Source organism: Ovis canadensis, chromosome 3, assembly GCF_042477335.2.
Source record: "Ovis canadensis isolate MfBH-ARS-UI-01 breed Bighorn chromosome 3, ARS-UI_OviCan_v2, whole genome shotgun sequence".
Lineage (NCBI taxonomy): Eukaryota > Metazoa > Chordata > Mammalia > Artiodactyla > Bovidae > Ovis > Ovis canadensis.
In genome coordinates this window covers 80,833,594-80,854,106 of record NC_091247.1, presented here as the reverse complement: position 1 = coordinate 80,854,106, position 20,513 = coordinate 80,833,594, and the positions used below count along the sequence as shown (strand labels likewise).

The following is a 20,513-nucleotide window of genomic DNA, read 5'->3' as shown; positions in this document are numbered from 1 at the left end:
CAAAATCAAGACCAGGAGCTGACTGTGGCTCAGATCATGAACTCCTTATTGCCAAATTCAGACTTAAATTGAAGAAAGTAGGGAAAACCACCAGACCATTCAGGTATGACCTAAATCAAATCCCTTATGATTATACAGTGGAAGTAAGAAATCAATTTCAGGGACCAGATTTCATAGATAGAGTGCCTGATGAACTATGGACTAAGGTTTGTGACACTGTACAGGAGACAGGGATCAAGACCATCCACATGGAGAAGAAATGCAAAAAAGCAAAATGGCTGCCTGGGGAGGCCTTACAATTAGCTGTGAAAAGAAGAGAAGCGAAAAGCAAAGGAGAAAAGGAAAGATATAAGCATCTGAATGCAGAGTTCCAAAGAATAGCAAGAAGAGATAAGAAAGCCTTCCTCAGCGATCAATGCAAAGAAATACAGGAAAAGAACAGAATGGAAAAGACTAGAGATCTCTTCAAGAAAATTAGAGACATCAAGGGAATGTTTCATGCAAAGATGGGCTCGATAAAGGACAGAAATGGTATGGACCTAACAGAAGCAGAAGATATTAAGAAGAGGTGGCAAGAATACACAGAAGAACTGTACAAAAAAGATCTTCACAACCAAGATAATCATGATGGTGTGATCACTCACCTAGAGCCAGACATCCTGGAATGTGAAGTCAAGTGGGCCTTAGAAAGCTTCACTACGAACAAAGCTAGTGGAGGTGATGGAATTCCAGTGGAGCTATTTCAAATCCTGAAAGATGATGCTCTGAAAGTGCTGCACTCCATATGCCAACAAATTTGGAAAACTCAGCAGTGGCCACAGGACTGGAAAAGGGCAGTTTTCATTCCAATCCCAAAGAAAGGCAACGCCAAAGAATGCTCAAACTATCGCACAATTGCACTCATCTCACACGCTAGTAAAGTAATACTCAAAATTATCCAAGCCAGGCTTCAGCAATATGTGAACCGTGAACTTCCAGATGTTCAAGCTGGTTTTAGAAAAGGCAGAGGAACCAGAGATCAAATGGCCAACATCTGCTGGATCATGGAAAAAGCAAGAGAGTTCCAGAAAAACATCCATTTCTGCTTTATTGACTATGCCAAAGCCTTTGTGTGGATCACAATAAACTGTGGAAAATTCTGAAAGAGATGGGAATACTAGACCACCTGATCTGCCTCTTGAGAAATCTGTATGCAGGTCAGGAAGCAACAGTTAGAACTGGACATGGAACAACAGACTGGTTCCAAATAGGAAAAGGAGTATGTCAAGGCTGTATATAGTCACTCCGCTTATTTAACTTATATGCAGAGTACATCATGAGAAACACTGGGCTGGAAGAAGCACAAGCTGGAATCAAGACTGCCGGGAGAAATATCAATAACCTCAGATATGCAGATGACACTACCCTTATGGCAGAAAGTGAAGAGAAACTAAAAAGCCTCTTGATGAAAGTGAAAGAGGAGAGTGAAAAAGTTGGCTTAAAGCTCAACATTCAGAAAACAAAGATCATGGCATCTAGTCCTATCACTTCATGGGAAATAGATGGGGAAACAGTGGAAACAGTGTCACACTTTGTTTTTTTTGGGCTCCAAAATCACTGCAGATGATGACTAGAGCCACGAAATTAAAAAACACTGACTCCTTAGAAGAAAAGTAATGACCAACCTAGACAGCATGTTGAAAAGCAGAGACATTACTTTGCCAACAAAGGTCTGTCTAGTCAAGGATATGGTTTTTCCAGTGGTTATGTATGGATATGAGAGTTGGACTGTGAAGAAAGCTGAATTGATGCTTTTGAACTGTGGTATTGGAGAAGACTCTTGAGAGTCCCTTGGACTGCAAGGAGATCCAACCAGTCAATTCTGAAGGAGATCAGCCTTGGGATTTCTTTGGAAGGAATGATGCTAAAGCTGAAACTCCAGTACTTTGGCCACCTCATGCGAAGAGTTGACTCATTGGAAAAGACTCTGATGCTGGGAGGGATTGGGGATGGGAGGAGAAGGGGACGACAGAGGATGAGATGGCTGGATGGCATCACTGACTCAATGGACGTGAGTCTGAGTGAACTCTGGGAGCTGGTGATAGACAGGGAAGCCTGGTGTGCTGCAATTCACGTGGTCGCAAAGAATCGGACACGACTGTGCGACTGAACTAAACTGAACTGATCTGGCATAGTAAAATTTCAGCAGAGAAAAAAGAACATTTTTGGTAAACAAAACAAGGTCTTATTTAAATAAAAGCTCTAGTAATGTACATTTTCATATGTACTTATTTAACAGGAATCCTGTTTAGAAATAATTATAGTTGAATAAACTATTTATGTGCAAAGGAGAATGCTGGTAAACTACTAAGCTGGTAAAGTCTTAAGTAAAAGAAAAAACCACAGAGTAAGTGTTTAACCATTAGATATTCTAATCATATGAACAGTGAGAGAGTAAGATACTGGTTTTGATAAGGAAAAGCAAAAGGTCATTTCCTCAATACAAACCTATTAATGTGTTACTTTCTACCACAGCAGCAGACTTATCTCCATCTCCACATGCAACCCGCTGAGTTTTTAAGTAAGCAGACAGCGATGATGGCAAAGCATTCTGCCAGATTAAGAAGTTCAGTAGGTAGGAAGCTGTTACACAGTCATATGGTTTGGTGCTGGTACTAAGCTCCAGAGCTGCTTGGAATAAGCTTTGCAGTTTCACTGAACCCTAGGATAAAGCAGAGACTCAGTCAGTCGCTGAAACATTTCTTTAATTTGAAGGAAAAACACATATTTAAAGACAGAGCTTGCCACACAACTGTAACTCAATATGAACGCTAATTCCCTGAAGATAGGCTGACGTTTTTATTAATTAAATGATTATTAATCACTTCTAGAGATCTTCCCTGGTGGCTCAGATGGTAACGCGTCTGCCTACAATGAGGGAGACCTGAGTTCAATCCTTGGGTCGGGAAGATCTCCTGGAGAAGGAAATGGCAACCCACTTCAGTATTCTTGCCTAGAAAATCCAACGGACGGAGGAACCTGGTAGGCTACAGTCCATGGGGTCACAAAGAGTCGGACACAACTGAGCAACTTCACTTTAATCAGTTCTAGTGATGAAGGTCTTGAAAGTAATTTCAGTTGGGATATTCAAAAAGAAAAACCTTGCTCGAGGAAGATGGCGGCCACCTTAGCAGCAGCTTGGGGAACCAGGCCGGCACCAGCCTGAGGGCCTGAGGCTATTGCCCCCGACTGGGAGAACCGGGAAGTTTCCACAGGGACCACTATCATGGCCGTACAATTTGATGGGGGCGTGGTTCTAGGAGCCGACTCCAAAACAACCACTGGGTTGTACATTGCCAGTCGAGTGACTGACAAGCTGACCCCTATTCACACTCAGGCTCAGCAGCTGATACCCAAGCAGTAGCTGACGCGGTCACTTCTCAGCTTGGTTTCCACAGCATTGAGCTGAATGAGCCTGCGCTGGTGCACACAGAGGCCAGCCTCTTTAAGGAGATGTGTTACCGATACCAAGACCTGATGGCAGGAATCATCACTGCCGGCTGGGACCCCCAAGAAGGGGGACAGGTGCACTCGGTGCCCATGGGGGGTATGATGGTATGACAGCCCTTTGCCATCGGGGCCTCCGGGAGCTCCTGTATCTATGGCTATGTGGATGCTACCTACTGGGAAGGCATGACCAAGGAAGAATGCCTGCAGTTCACTGCCAATGCTCTCGCTTTGGCAATGGAGCGGGAGGGCTCTAGTGGAGGGGTGATCCGACTGGCTGCCATTGCAGAACCAGGGGTAGAGTGGCAGGTACTTCTGGGAGACCAGATTCCCAAATTCACCATTGCCACTTTACCACCTCTCTGAATCCTGAGATCCTAAGATATAATGAGACAACCCATACATACCCCATTCAGAATTCAATAAACAGTTCATCAGTGAAAAAAAAAAAGAAAAACACTTTTCTTCAGCAAAAGTATACTTTTTCCTGTGGAAATTCCGCCATGACCATAACCAGATCATCCTCATTATTTCTGTATAGCCCAGAGCTCTTTCACATGGCAAGGTTTATTTCACTGGGCGTCAACCTCCTGCCCTTCTCCCCAGCTGATTCCTATAGAGCTAGTTCAGTGGAGAAAAATACACATACACATGAAGGCTGAGTAGCAAAGAATTGATATTTTTGAATGGTGGTGCTAGAGAAGACTCTTGAGAATCCCTTGGGCTGCACGGACGTCAAACTAGTCAATCCTAAAGAAAATCAACCTTGAATATTTACTGGAAGGACTGATGCTGAGCTGAAGCTTCAGTACTTTGAACACCTGATAGGAAGAGCCAACTCACTGGAAAAAACCCTGATGCTGGGAAAGACTGAGGGCAGGAGGAAAAGCAGGGGGCAGGGGCAGGGCGGGTGACAGAGGAGAAGATGGTTGGATGGCATCACCGACTCAATGGACATGAGTTTAAGCAAACTCTGGGAGATAGGGAAAGACAGCAAAGCTGGGCAGGCTGCAGTTCATGGGGTCGCAAAGAGTCAGATACGACTTAGCAACTGAACAACAACAATGAAAATACAAACTCATCAGGCTGTTCCTGGCAAAGCTCCACATATATGTGTGAAAAGTGAAGTGATAAGATCAACCTCAGAAATTCTGCATCAGCTCCCACAACTGTATCTCATCTAAATATCCACTCACACAGCCTGTCCTCAAGAAGACAGAACAAAGGGCAGTTCACTGTAATAACACACGGAAGGGCATGGGGCTGAGGACAGAAGACATGGGTCCTAGTCCCAGCTCCACGGTTAACAAGTCATCTGTTCCACCACTCAGGGTTTCGTTGCTCAGTAATATTCAATCTACTAAAATTATCTCATAACTATTTACTATAAGGGGAAAAGTCATTATAAATGTAATTTTGAATTTCATCATAGATATACCAATATTTAATAATATCTTCAAATATCAGGTAATAGATTCAAATATAGCTTACTTTTACTTATATTCTTTGCTGTTTCATGCTTAATTTTTTATGACCTAAAAAACTGAAAGACACTGGTCAGAAGCTCAAATCTAAATAAACACTAGAAAGAAATCAATCAAGCATCTAAATCATTTTTGTAACTGACAATAAGTCCCTAAACTGCCTAACTAGCCAATTAGTAAGAAACAAAATAAATAGCCTTTGGAATTTAAAACAGCATCTTTGTTCTTTCATTTCAGGACAGTCAAAACTCAACAAAAAGACCTTGGATATGTAGCTCCAAAAGAAAGAAGTGCAAGAGACTAGGTGAGTAGTAAAGTCATTTATTTGAAAGATATGCCATCAAAATATGAATATACAGGTCCTTAGAGAGATTAGGCCAGCATCCAAACAATGTTTTCAAGTTAACTATATTAAAAAGTTAATTATATACTACATAGGTTCTACTCAAAGACTTTGAAAGTATAATGCATAATTAGTATTTTAAAGTCTCAAATGCCTATTCTTAGGACCAGTTTACTAATACACAAGCCAGACCAAATATATAACCACTAGAATCCTAGAGCAAGCCATATGTCCTAAGTTTCCTGAATTCTATAGTTTGTGTCTCTATACCATGCACATGTTTATCAAAATAGTTACACAGTTCATATGAGAACCAGGTATTTCATATAGGTACCATAATATATACCTTTCCTCACTCCAGGTACTCTCAAAATAGTCAAGAATGAGGTATAGTTATATATATGATACAAAGCTACAGTGTGATGAAAGGTAAGAGGCAAGGGTTGGTAGAAGGAGATAGAGAAAGAGAAAGCATCTTCTTTAAAAACTCATAAAGTGGACTCAGAGGGAGAGGGAGAGGGTGGGATGATTTGGGAGAATGACATTCTAACATGTATACTATCATGTGAATTGAATCGCCAGTCTATGTCTGACGCAGGATGCAGCATGCTTGGGGCTGGTGCATGGGGATGACCCAGAAAGATGTTCTGGGGAGGGAGGTGGGAGGGGGGTTCATGTTTGGAAATGCATGTAAGAATTAAAGATTTTAAAATTTTAAAAAAAAAAAATAAAAATAAAAATAAAAAATGGAAAAAAAAAAAAAAACCTCATAAAGTACAAAAATGAGCAGCCTAACCATTGAAGAAGCTTCTGTTCATCAAGGCCCCTGAAAGACCACCAGGACAGGCAGACACTAGAGAGCAACTCTCAATTTGAAGCCAAATCAGAAGAGATGTCTGAGATTTTGCAATGTCCTCCAGAAGCAATGGAAACACCTTGGGCTCTCTGACACGTGCTCCTACAGAACCCCACTGCATCTACAAGGGCCTAATAGCTGCAGCCCAGACCATGGCTCAGCTGCTATCCCTGAAGGCTCCCATGGCCTCTACAGAGCTCCCACAGGAGCCACAGAGAAGCTCTAGAGCCAGGCACCCCACAGCGACTGATGACTTCCCTGCCCAAGATTAGGTCTCAAAGGTAGCGTCAAATACCTGGGCTATCAGGTCCCCTGAAGACCCATTCCCAAGCTGTGCCTTCATTCCTGAGCCAATCTTTGATTTTCACCCCGAGGTAGGATGAGCAAGGCATGAGGAAAAGCATGGGGGCTGAGGTAGAACGCCCAGGGAGAGAATTGTTGTTAACCTCAAGTGCTCTGAGTTTCAGTCTCAGTTTAGCTATTGCTTGTTGGAACATCAGAATCATGTTCTCCACCTCACTTACACACACTTCCCAGTCCACGAAGCAGAGAGATTATCTCAAAAAAAAATCAAGTTACTGTAAGTGATGTGTTTTGATCGAATATTAACAGGTCCAGGGGAAATGGGGCGACCACAGTTTACTGAAATCTATCAATAATCTTGTAAACAATAAAACCTACTGCTTCCTACACTTCCCTTTTTATCAAAACAAGTTTTTTAAAAGGCAAAGCTCACTGATCTGGATTTTCTTTCTCTTACAACATTTCCTCCTGCCCCACCACCCATCCCTACCTTCGCCATCCCACCACCTGCAACTGCAGAGGTAATAATGAGAACTGAAACAGAAGATGCAAGAAGGCAGAAGCAAAGAGCCTGGACAATCCACAGACTGCTTTATCTGCTGCTGAGATAGAAATTTTTCATGCATACATCACATTTACACTTATAGAAGAAAAGTCCAAATACCTGAAATTGTACAAATGTTTTTGGTAACTTCATTAGAAGATCAAATGCTAAAAGTTTCACTTCTTCAAAAGTGCCAGTTAAACATTCCATTAGTGTTTGGAAACGACCAGCATCAATATCATGACTCAGCTGATACACTGTTTGGACTCTGCCTAAAAATTAAAAAAAAAAAATTTTTTTTAAGTGAATAGTAAGAAAAGGAAATCAACATTTTGAAGTTATTTAGCCAAATTAACAGAAAATTAGTATAAAAAGAACTCACACCTTATACTTCACTCACAATAGCATAAAAAATATTTTCAGTAATTTACAAAAATGATAAAATAATAAGTATTACAGTTCTACAAACAGAGAAGATACATTTTTTAAATAACCATTTTTAAAACCTGAAGAACAGTTCATTTACTATCTTCTGCTGGTTTCAGGTGTGCACCAAAGTGATTGTTACATACGTACTTGTTTTAGATTCTTTTCCATTACAGGTTATTAAGAGATATGTGCTACACAGAAGGTCCTTGTTGGTCATCCATTTGATATATAACAGTGTGTATATGTTAATCCCAAACTAGTAATTTACCTCCCCCCTCCCCACCCCATGAGCCCCTTTGGTAACCATAAGTTTGTTTTCTATGTCTATGAGTCTGTTTTGTAAATAAATTCATTTGTATCATTTTTTAAGAATTCCACATGTAAGTCATGTCATACATTTGTCTTTCTCCGCCTGACTTCACTTAATATGATAACGTCTAGGTCCATCCATGCTGCTGCAAATGACATTCTGATGGCTGAGTAGTATTCCACTCTGTGCGTGCGTGTGTGTGTGTGTGTGTGTGTGTGTGTTTACACATCATTTTTATTCATTCGTTGATGGGCATTTAGGCTGTTTCCATATCTTACTACTGTAACAGTGCTGCTGTGAACATGCATGTATCTTTTTGAATTAAAGTTTTCATCTTTTCAGGTATATGCCCAGGAATGGGATTGCAGGATCATATGGTAACTCTGTTCTTAGTTTTTTAAGGAACCTCTTACTGTTCTCTGGGCTTCCCTGGTGGTGTTGCAGTAAAGAATCTGCATGCAAAAAGTGAAAGTCGCTCAGTCGTGTCTGACTCTTTGCAACCCCATGGAGTAAACATGCCTAGAATTCTCTAGGCCAGGGTACTGGAATGGGTAGCCTTTCCCTTCTCCAGGGGATCTTCCCAACCCAGGGATCGAACCCAGGTCTCCCATATTGCAGGCAGATTCTTTACCAACTGAGCCACAAAGAAAGCCCAAGAATACTGGAGTGGGTAGCCTATCCCTTCTCCAGGGGAGCTTCCCAACCAAGGAATTGAACTGGAGTCTCCTGCATTGCAGGTGGATTCTTTACCAACTGAGCTATGAAGGAAGCCCTGCAATGCAGGTGACCCAGGTTTAATCCCTGGATCAGGAAATCCTCTAGAGGAGGGCATGGCAACCCACTTCAGTATTCTTGCCTGGAGAATGCCATGGACAGAGAAGCCTGGTGGGCTACAGTGTCCATGGAATCACAAAGAGTTGGACTTTAATCCATGTTGAGTTGATTTTTGTATATGGCATTAGAGAACGTTTAGTTTTGTATGTTTACATGTAGCTGTCCCAATTTTCCCAGCCCCACTTTTTAAACAGAATGTCTTTTCTCCAACATATATTCTTGCTTCCTCTCTTGTAAAGTAACTGACCGTAAGTGCATGCGGTTACTTCTTTTTATTCTGCTCTATTGATCTATATGTCTGTTTTTTTGACAGTACCACATTGTTTTAATGACTAGTTTTGTAGTAGTCTGATGTCAGGGAGTGTTACTCTTCCTCAAGATTGCTTTGGCTATTTGGGGTCTTACATGTTTTCATTCAAATTTTAAAATTTTTGTTCCAGTACTGTGAAAAATGCCATTGGTAATTTGATAGCCATTGCATTAAATCTGTAGGGTAGCATGGCCATTCCAGCAATACTGATTCTTCCAATCCAAGAACATGGTGTATCTTTCCATTAGCTTGTAACATCTTCAGTTTCTTTTGTCGTGTCTTAAACAGTTTTCAGAGTAGGTCTTTGGCTTACTTAGGTAGGTTTATCCCCAGGTATTTCACTCTTTTGATGCAATGATATACAGGGCTGTTTCTGTAATTTCTCTTTCTGATGTTTCATTATTAGTGTACCCAGCAGGTTTACCAAATTCATTACTGAGTTCTAGTAGTTTTCAGGTAGCATCTTTAGGATTTTCTATGTAAAACATCATGTCATCTGCAAATAGTGACAGTCTTAGTTCTTTTCCTATTTGGATTCCTTTTACTTCTTTTGCTTTTCCTGACTGCCATGGCTAGGATCCAAAAACCGTGTTGAATAAAAGTGGTGAGAGTGGGCACCCTTCTCTCGTTTCTGACCTCAGAGGCAATGCTTCATGCATCTCGCCACTGAGTATGGTGTTAGCATACATACATCTGTTGTACGTGGCCTGCATTATGTTGAGACATGCTCCCTCTCTGCCTACTTTCTGAGGGGTTTTTATTGAAAGTTTTATCATAAAAACAAAACGGGGAGAAAAGACCCACAAAAACAAATCCAAAACAATTAATAAAATGACAAAACGAACATACATACTGATAATTACCTTCATCTAAATGCCTCAACCAAAAGACATAAACTGGCTGAATGGATACAAAAACAGAACCCAGATATATGCTGCCTACAAGAGACTCATACAGATCCAGAGACACATAAGGACTGAAAATGAGGGGACAGAGAAAGGTATTCCATGCAAATGGAAATCAAAAGAAAGACTGAGCAGCAATACTAGCATCCGACAAATAGACTTTAAAATATAGACTGTTATAAGAGACAAAGAATGACCCTATATGATGATCAAAGGGTCAATTCAAGGAGATTTAACAGTTATAAATATATGCTGCTGCTGCTGCTGCTGCTGTCACTTCAGTCGTGTCCAACTCTGTGCAACCCCATAGATGGCAGCCCACCAGGCTCCCCCGTCCCTGGGATTCTCCAGGCAAGAACACTGGAGTGGGTTGCCATTTCCTTCTCCAATGCATGAAGGTGAAAAGTGAAAGTGAAGTCACTCAGTCGTGTCCGACTCTTAGCAACCCCATGGACTGCAGCTCACCAGGCTCCTCCATCCATGGGATTTTCCAGGCAAGAGTACTGGAGTGGGGTGCCATTGCCTTCTCCGTATAAATATATACGTACCCAATATAGGAGCACCTTGATATATAAGGCAAATGTTAACATAGAAGGAGAAACTGACAGTAACACAACAATGGAAGACTTTAACATCCCACTTACATCAACAGCGGACCGTCCAGACAGAAAATCAGGAAGGAAACACAGGCTTTAAATGATACATTAGACCAGATGTTCTTAACTGTTATTTAAAGAGCATTCTCTCTAAAAGAAGCAGAATACACATGTTTTTCAAGTGCACATGGAACATTCTCCAGGATAAATCATATGCTGGACCGTAAAGCAAGCCTCAGTAAATTTAAGAAAACTGAATTGTATCAAGCATCTTTTCTGACCACAATATAATGAGGCTAGAAATCAACTATTAGAAAAAACCTGCAAAATTCAAGCACATGGAGGCTAAACCATATGATACTAAACGGCCAACGGCTCACTCAGGAAATCAAAGAGGAAATCAAAAAAGTACCTAGGGACAAACGAAAGGAAATAAATATTTTTTTAATTTGTTTAAACCTATTTTATTCTCTTTCAAAAAGTTATATATTATATAAAAGATAACTAAGTGATTTTTCAACTAACCAAGTACAAATAATTTAAGAATCCATCTTTTTAAAAAACCCTTCGTAAGCCTTCTTATCCTAGAATCCAAAGTCCTACCATGCTTTAGGTGAACAGACACAGAATAATCAAAATAATGACATATCTTAATAGCATTCCTGGGCATCAACAATAAAGAAGGAATCTTTTTGTCATTCAGGTAAAAAGTTCAATTCATCTACAAAGTGAGAAAAAAATCAGGCTGGCTTCATTCTTTGCCACAGGCATGTGTAGTGATAGAAGACAGTGGAACAACGCTAACTAAATCCTCAGGGAAAAGAGGAGTAATGAAAATATATGTATCAAAATCCTATTCCAGTATCAAGTATCAGTTCAGTTCAGTTCAGTCGCTCAGTCATGTCCGACTCTTTGCAACCCCCTAAATCGCAGCACGCCAGGCCTCCCTGTCCATCACCAACTCCCAGAATTCACCCAAACTCAGGTCCATCGAGTCAGTGATGCCATCCAGCCATCTCATCCTCTGTCATCCCCTTCTCCTCCTGCCCTCAATCCCTCCCAGCATCAGAGTCTTTTCCAATGAGTCAACTCTTCGCATGAGGCGGCCAAAGTATTGGAGTTTCAGCTTCAGCATCAGTCCTTCCAATGAACACCCAGAACTGATCTCCTTTAGGATGGACTAGATGGATCTCTGTGCAGTCCAAGGGACTCTCAAGAGTCTTCTCCAACACCACAGTTCAAAAGCATCAATTCTTCGGTGCTCAGCTTTCTTCACAGTCCAACTCTCACATCCATACATGACCACTGGAAAAACCATAGCCTTGACTAGACGGACCTTTGTTGGCAAAGTAATGTCTCTGCTTTTGAATATGCTATCTAGGTTGTTCATAACTTTCCTTCCAAGGAGTGTCTTTTAATTTCATGGCTGCAATCACCATCTGCAGTGATTTTGGAGCCCCAAAAAAACAAAGTCTCACACTGTTTCCACTGTTTCCCCATCTATTTCCCATGAAGTTATGGGACCAGATGCCATGATCTTTGTTTTCTGAATGTTGAGCTTTAAGCCAACTTTTTAATCTCCTCCATCACTTTCATCAAGAGGCTTTTTAGTTCCTCTTCACTTTTTGCCATAAGGGTGGTGTCATCTGCATATCTGAGGTTATTGATATTTCTCCTGGCAATCTTGATTCCAGCTTGTGCTTCTTCCAGCCCATTTTAACTAATCTCAAATCATAATCTTTCTATAAAATGATACAAAAACCTACATTAATATTTTTGAGATAGAGATGAAGAATGAATTTACATTTCCCATCCTGTATTTTTTAGTCATGCTTCTTTTCTTTCTTTTTTGAAAATATTTATTTATTTGGCTATGTTGGATCTTTGTTGCAGTATGCAGGCTTAGTTGCCCTTGGGCATATGGGATCTCAGTTCCCCAACTGGGGATCAAACCCTTGTACTTTACATTGGAAGGTGAACTCTTAACCCCTGGACCAGCAGGGAAGCCCCCAATCATGTTTCTTTATCCTCCTTCACAGTTAGTGGGTACAGTATGGTTTGCTCTGTTGGCATTACCTCTCGGCTCTTTAACACCATTACTGTGCTATCAGTCACTGTCTAACTATATGTGATTCAATCATTACAAAGATGACACAGGTTTTTCACTTTTAAAGCACATTTGAATATGTTAAACTATTCTCTCAAATGAAAAATTAGCAGTATAATTCAGCCTAGATATTTCCCATCTACCTAGGTATAACTATAAATACAGTAGACGTACAGAAAACTTTTTGGTAAATGGATAATCAGTCATTCTCAGGTAAAACTTCATTGCTAAATTCAGTTGTAGCGCCACTGAAATTCCATAACCTGATGGGTACTCCTGACTTTATTTACTGTGGATGTCATAACAAATCACCATGAGCTTGGTGGCTTAAAACCATAGCAATCTATCTTCTCACAGCTCTGGAGGCCGGAAGTCTAAAATGAAGGTGTCTACAGGGCCATGATCACTCTCAAGGCTCTAAGGGAGAATTCATTCCTATCTCTTCCAGTTTCTGGTGGCTGCCAGCATCCCCCAGCTTACAGCCCCAGCACTCCAATCTCCACCTCCACCGTCACAACGACTCCTTTTCTTTCTGTCACATTGCCCTCTGCCTCGCTCTTACAATACCACTTGCAGTGGCATTAAAGCCCATCCAGATAATCCAAGATTATCTTAATTTAAGATCTTTAATCATATCTACAAAAATCCCTTTTCTAAGTAAGGTTCACATTCTCATGAATTCTAAGGATTTGGTGTGGGTCTCTTTTGGAGGTCATTTTTCAGTTTACTACACTTAGCTTAATCAAGAGATCAAATTTATCATCATGAATAATGGGACAAACCAACATCATGCATCTCCTGTTATCATGCCTTGAGAAACACACTATACCACCTATGCATTTTCCTGCCAAAAATGCACAACCTGAATCAAGTCATAAGAAAACACTAAAACAGCCCAAACCGAAATACATTCTTCCAAAACGTTAATGTCATGAAATAAGAACATTTCCAAACTGAAAGAGCACAACAATGAATTGCACTGTGTGATTTTGGATTAGTTCCTGGATTGTGGGGGGAAAAAAATTTCTATAAAAAGCCACTTATTAGGACCACTGGTACAATCTGAATAAGAACTGTATATTAGATAACAGCATCATATCAACATTAATTCTGGAATTTGGTCATTGTGTTATAGTTAGAAAATTTAAAGAACAGTGAGGTAAAGCAAATTTGACAAAATAGCAACTTATGAATCTAAGTAGAGAGGACATGGCTGAACTATTCTTGAAACTTTGCTGTTAATTCCAACATTTTCAAAACGAAAACTTGAAAGAAATGGGTTTTTTTTCAAATGAAGCAAGCTATATTAACAGCAAATTAACTGTCTCCCTGCCAAATAATTATACTTTGCCTAAAAATTTAAACAGAAAAAAAAAAAATCCATCTATAGCATCTGGTCCTTTGGCCATTCCCTCCAAAAGAGCAGGACCTTTTCCTGTTTGTCTACAGTCACGGAAGACCGCGCACAAACAAGAAATCATCGTTAAAACACAGACACACTCGTTTATGGGGATAAAAATCTCCTGTCAAAATGAAAATGAAACAACTCGAAGAGGGAAGTTAAATATTCATCTTCTTGAGTACTTCACAGTAGGAGAAACAAAGGGTACGATTAAACCAGAATGCGTGGAAATGACATCCTTATGTTGACTTTTCAAAACCAGATTGAGATGAATGAAACAGATAGCATATAAGGGGAACCACATTTTAACCACAGAGACTCACTGAGGAATGTTATACATAAAAGAAACTGTTATTATTTTAATTGCTTAAACTTAAGATAACAGATTGGGCACTATCCTAAAACAGCAACGCATAAATTAGTGGGAAGATGTTAGCAAGTCTTCTCATAATAAGCATAATCCATGAAAGCTGCAGTTTCAGGTCTGCAAGTAACAATCACTAAAAAGTTTCTCTCCCTTATGCCCTTTACTGGCAAACTGAATTATCTCCAAGTAAGAATTATATAATGAGACTTGTTCAGTTGCTAAGTCATGTCTGATCCTTTTGTGACCCCATGGACTGTAACCCACTAGGCTCCTCTGTTCAGGGATTTCCCAGGCAAGAATATTGGAGCAGTTTCCTTCTCCAGGGGATCTTTTCAATCTAGGGATCAAATCTGCGTCTCCTGCATTGGCAGGCAGATTCTTTACCACTGAGCCACCAGGGAAGCCCCTTAATGAGACTAACACCTCCCATAAGAATCTAAACAAAAGACAACCAACCTGAAACTTCAAGTAAAGCAAAATGTTGACAAAGTATGCTTTGCAAGAAAACACTTTCCCCAAACACAACTGAACACTTACCTTCTGGCACAGGAAAAACTTCAGCTATTGAGCCTAAAATGGTTAAAGCTGAAAATCTAGTTGGGTAGGAAGAGCCAGGAAACAGTGCTTCAAAAAGACTATTGCAAATAGATGACATGAAATTCTAAAAAAAAAAAAAAAAAAAATTTACAGTAAACATAATTGTGCTAACTTACAATAGGTGGAGAAACAATGGAAACAGTGGCAGACTTTATTTTGGGGGGGCTCCAAAATCAGTGCAGATGGTGACTGCAGCCATGAAATTAAAAGACGCTTACTCCTTGGAAGGAAAGTTATGAACAACCTAGACAGCATATTAAAAAGCAGAGGCGTTACTTTGCCAACAAAGGTCCGTCTAGTCAAGGCTATGGTTTTTCCAGTGGTCATGTATGGATGTGAGAGTTGGACTGTGAAGAAAGCTGAGCACCGAAGAATTGATGCTTTTGAACTGTGGTGTTGGAGAAGACTCTTGAGAGTGCCTTGGACTGCAAGGAGATCCAACCAGTCCATCCTAAAGATCAGTCCTGGGTGTTCATTGGAAGGACTGATGCTGAAGCTCAAACTCCAATACTTTGGCCACCTGACACAAAGAACTGACTTATTTGAAAAGACCCTGATACTGGGAAAGATTGAAGGTGGGAGAAGAAGGGGACGACAGAGGATGAGATGGCTGGATGGCATCACCGACTCAATGGACATGAGTTTGGGTAAACTCCAGGAGTTGGTGATGGACAGGGAGGCATGGCATGCTGCAATCCATGGAGTCGTAAAGAGTCTGCCACGACTGAGTGACTGAACTGAACTGAATAACAGGTTATCTTGAAAGTACCACTAGTATCATTCTACAGGGTGAATTTTTTTTTTTTCTGCTTTAGAGAGAAAAAAATTTTTTAAGCAAAACTAGATGTTCACTTTGCTCGACGATTCAGATTGGCACCCTTGACCATGGGCTCATGACTTCCATGAATCCGATCTTTACAGAGTTAACAAGGAGTACAGAAGAAAACGGAAACATTCATTAAAAAGATACTGTGTACTCCCACATTCACCGCAGCATTGTTTACAGTAGCCATGATACAGAAACAACCTAAGTATCTATGGATGGATAAACAGATAAGTCAGTCAGACAGAAAAAGACAAATGATCTCACTGCTTATAGAATAAGAATAAATTAATTGTAAAAAGCAAAACAAAAACACCAAGCAATACAGAGAACAGATTCCAAAGGTGGAGGGGGGAGGCATTGAAAAAATGGTACAAGCTTCAAGTTATAAAATAAATTGGTCATGGGATGTAATGTACAATATGGTGACTATAGTTACAATATATAATACTCTATTATATATTTGGAAGCTGCTAAGAAAAAAACTTTGTATAATTTTATATAGTGAAAAATGTTAACTAGACTTAGTGTGATAATCATGTCCCAATACACACAAATAATGAATGACTGTATTATAGACCTGAAACTAATGTAATACATCAATTATACCTGATTTTTTTTAAGTTAAAAACAACAACAAAAAGTACAATTCTAACTACAGTCCAGATTTAAAAAACCTTTTTTTTTTGGTGAAAACATGATCCATTCTGCCTTGACTTGTGTTTAAACTGTATGAATACTGATTTTCTTCACCAGAAGCATTCAAGCATCAAAAGTATGTATACTTTTTAAAGTTTTAAAATGACCAAAGAAATATCCAATCTATATTACTTGATAAATTTGATAACTAAGTACTTGATATCTGACTATAAAGACACAATTCAAAACAAAGACCCAACTATTTTACTGTCTTTTATCTGCACCTTTGAGATTGTTACTCTGCCTTTCTGTTTATACAACTGATCAAAAATGAAAACTTTTAGTAAAAATGCAATTTAAAAAAAAAGCAATGTGGGAAATACTTCATCCAAGATAAATCTTCTTCCTCTAATTAAAACAAATAATTATAACTTTTACATAAGGCCAAAGAAAAAACTTATGAAGAAAAGCTGTTATCCTCAAGACTCTCATATATTGCTATGCTCCGACAACATATAGCTCATCTGCATATAAGCAGCCCCAGTCCCTGTCTTTAGACAGGATCCCTGCATTCAGTCAAGGATAAACAACCTTGGGGATTTATCCCGTAGGCCCTAACGACTTTATTCCTTTGAAATCCAATAAACTAGTTTCAATTATAAATGAGTAGCATAGTATCCACATTCAGGAACAACAAGTTCATCCTTTAGGAATTATCCTAATTGCAGTGGCAATTACATTTTTAGAAATAGTTCTTTCCCTCACCCAGACTGTAACCACAATGGAGGCAGGAATGACAGTCTATGGACTTCTATGTCCCTAGTCCCACAAAGAGTCTGCTACACACGCAGTAAGGGCTCAGTATATGCTCTAGTCTTTTCCCACTAGAAAAGACTTCTGGCCAGGCTTCCAGATACCTTGGCCTAGCATTCAAAACTCTCTACTATTAATTCCCAACTTGATTTTTCAACTCATCTCCCGTTATTCAATTCCTCTGTCCCTCAGGTATCTTATGCATCACTCATGCTAGTGAATTCACCATTCCCCAAATTCTCTCTGCACTCCCTTACTTCCAAGCCTTCACTCAAGCTGGTACTAAGGGGAAAGCTATTCTGATCTGGTTATCCAGAGCAGATCTGGATTCGAGTCTGGCTCTACCACTTCTGGGCTAAGGAAACTTGGATAGTTTGCTGATCCAACTTTTCCAAGCTTCACTTATCTCACTTGGTAAGCAACAATAATTCCTCTCTCACAGACTTATCGTTAAAGAATAAATGAGAACACTGATATAAAGCATTTTATACCTTAAAGTACTCTAGCTCAGAGATCCCCAACCACTAGGTCACAGACCAGTAACAGTCTGTGGCCTGTTAGAAACTGGGCTACACAGCAGGAGTTGGGCAGCGGACAAGTGAGTGAAACTTCACCTGTATTTACAGCCACTCCCCATCACTCGCAGTACTGCCTGAGCTCAGGAAAACAAGCTCAGGGCTCCCACTGATTCTGCATTCTTGTGAGCTTATAATTATTTCATTATATATCACAAAGTAATCATAATAGAAATAAACTGCACAATAAATGTAATACACTTGAATTACCCTGAAACCATCCCCCACTGCCACCCCAGTCCATGGAAAAACTGTCTTCCACAAAACCAGACCCTGGTACCAAAAACATAGGGACTGTGTACCCAAAAGGTTGGGGGACCACCGCTATAGCTAATGTATTTTTAAGTACACTAGCTATTATTTAGGTATGAAATAACCTTCTTCACTAGACTAGAAGACACTTTTTCCAACTCATAGCCTCCTCTTCTCCCACAGCAATTAGTTTGTTGATTAGCACAGAGTCTACCAGATACTGCACACGACACCCACTATTCTAACAATGATCATAACACAGCTCCAAAGCTGCAACCTTCAAAAGCCACAAGAGTCTACCTACCGAAAGGAGAAAATATCAGAACTAGGAGACTGACTCAGATCAAGACTCTGAAGGACTAGTTTTCAAAAGCACAAAAGTTTTGTGCACATACACAAAAATTCAGAATGTCATCCACAAAATTGGTTTTGTGTTTCTAAGTACCTAATTGATATTTCACAAATGTCATTTTATTCCTTGCAAAAAGAAGCAAAAGAGATGTGCTTCTGAAGGACTAAAAAATGACTGCTCCACACACACAGTAAATACTCAGTACAAACTATAGTTACTTTTACTGATGCCCAGCAAAGTTTTTCAGAGTGATTTAGAGTTTACAGATAGCGTTCCTGTTTAATCCTCAAAACCAACCTTTTTAGAGAGGTTATTCATCCCACTTATAGACTCACTAAGGTAAGCCAAGTGGTCAGCGGCAGAATTGTGAGTCAATTTATACCCTTCAAGTTCAGATTATGACTTTCTTACGTTTTGTTGCTCAGATTTTACAAAGACGAAGCTAATTTCAACCTCTGTATTCTTTAGATAACGTTTAACCTTAAACAGATGAGTGACTGTGTCATGGTTCCACTATATCATTTATTATACCTGTTTCCCTAAATGAAATAAAACAGGTGAGCTCTGTCCTCTATCTGGGTCTTATGAGAAAATATGCATCTGCTTCTGAGAGGACAGCTCTGGCGTAAGAAACCAGTGAAAAGTCCATTCTGTTCTGATGGACAGAAACTGAACCCTGGCCCAGACTACAGCTGCTATATCTGGGGTTCCATCCAGGCCATTAACTCCAGTGCCCTAAAATCCAGTCCTACTCTGCAGGCCCACTTCCAAACAGCATAGAGAAGAACCCCAGTAACTGGACCATGGGTCAGGAATCACAAACGTCAAGCCACTTTCACGTTGAGACGATAGGGGCAAAAGGTCCAGACACAACAGTCCTCTTCCCTGGGGAGCGGGTGGAGGAGTCAGGGCAGCAATTACCTTTTATTAAAGTACTAAATTTATCTGGCTCACATAAGCTGTAAAATATCAAGGCTAGCCCATTAATGTTATTCTGTAACAGACTTCAAGTCCCGCACTGGTTCCACAACTCAGGCTATCTTAAGAGAAGTAACAAAACACCAGAAGGAATATGTGAAACCCAGCTTGAGGGGAAAGAGCAGAGCACGCCACGAGTATTATTTCTCTTTAACGTAGATGCAAAATTGTTTCAGGTGTCTTAAAGATCCGTATGTCTGGAAATCACCTACCTTATACTGCTGTAAAGAAACAGAAGGGTGTTGTCTGGTGGACTCATTCCCTGGTTCATGCTTGGATTTACTTTGCTCCAGTTTATAAAGTACCTGAGAGCTTTCCTGTATCCTACAAAACAACTTTGAGAAAAAGAAAAACGAAGTGTATGTGAGCCACATTAAGCTGAAATACCAGCTTGAAAGGCAAAGGAAGAACTTTCTAAATTTTTCAGACTAAAACTTCAGGCAAGGAGAGAACTGGTCTTCAAACGCTTGGTATTTACCGTAGTGTTTCTTTCTGACAGAAAATTAACATTTACATTTATAAAACCAAAAACTCAAGTATTACTGCAAATCAGAATACACAGTTACTAAACCACAATTCTCCGATTTCCCTTAGGTCAATGTGAACCTAAAGATGATTAGGTTTACTCACTTCTATTCTCTACCAACTCTTTACCTCAGAAACATTTCAGGTGATTAATTTAAGCTGAATGATTCAATAAAGACCACTGCTAAAGGCACTTATAGAAACGATAAAAATACAAGGCCATCCTTCCCCTTCTTACTAAAGTTTTCTTAAAATACCTCACACCCTGGACTTCCCGGTGGCCCCAGAATTAAGACTCCATGCTTTCACTGCAAGGGGCACAGGTTTGATCCCTGATTAGGGAACAAAAACCCCAAATGCCATAAGGTACGGCCAAAAATATATATTTGTACAGTACTTTAAAAAAATACCTTGCACACTGAAAACTCCAGTGCTAGATTTTTTCCCCCCTTTCAAAAAAAGAGCTCAAGATTGATTTATTACACCAAAGTGAATGGACTTTTTTCACTCTGAAGCCCAAATGTAAACTCAATTGGATCACAGAACAAGCAATTCACAGAAGTGCCACAAAGAGCTCTGGCAGTCCAATTCCACGACCCTTCTTCCCACACTCTCCCCAAATCTGGGCTCTTCTGAAAAATCATTTTCAGGGCAAAGTTTACCACTTTCCTACACTTTCTGAA

The 20,513-nt window shown here is 39.9% G+C and overlaps 1 protein-coding gene and 1 pseudogene across 3 annotated transcripts in view; one reads left to right on the top strand and one right to left on the bottom strand.

Annotated features, from left to right (window-relative positions):
- The window catches only part of THADA (THADA armadillo repeat containing), a 328,815-nt gene that overhangs the window by 287,982 nt on the left and 20,320 nt on the right, over window positions 1-20,513 (bottom strand). For all 3 annotated transcript variants that reach the window (XM_069583453.1, XM_069583452.1, XM_069583454.1), the window contains 4 exons: window positions 19,518-19,640; window positions 14,814-14,937; window positions 7,137-7,288; window positions 2,488-2,701 (listed from right to left, as the gene is read on the bottom strand). In XM_069583453.1, coding sequence (XP_069439554.1) covers window positions 2,488-2,701; window positions 7,137-7,288; window positions 14,814-14,937; window positions 19,518-19,640 — 613 coding nt within the window. The remainder of the gene's footprint in view (window positions 1-2,487; window positions 2,702-7,136; window positions 7,289-14,813; window positions 14,938-19,517; window positions 19,641-20,513) is intronic.
- Window positions 3,155-3,921, top strand: LOC138437000 (proteasome subunit beta type-6 pseudogene; annotated as a pseudogene).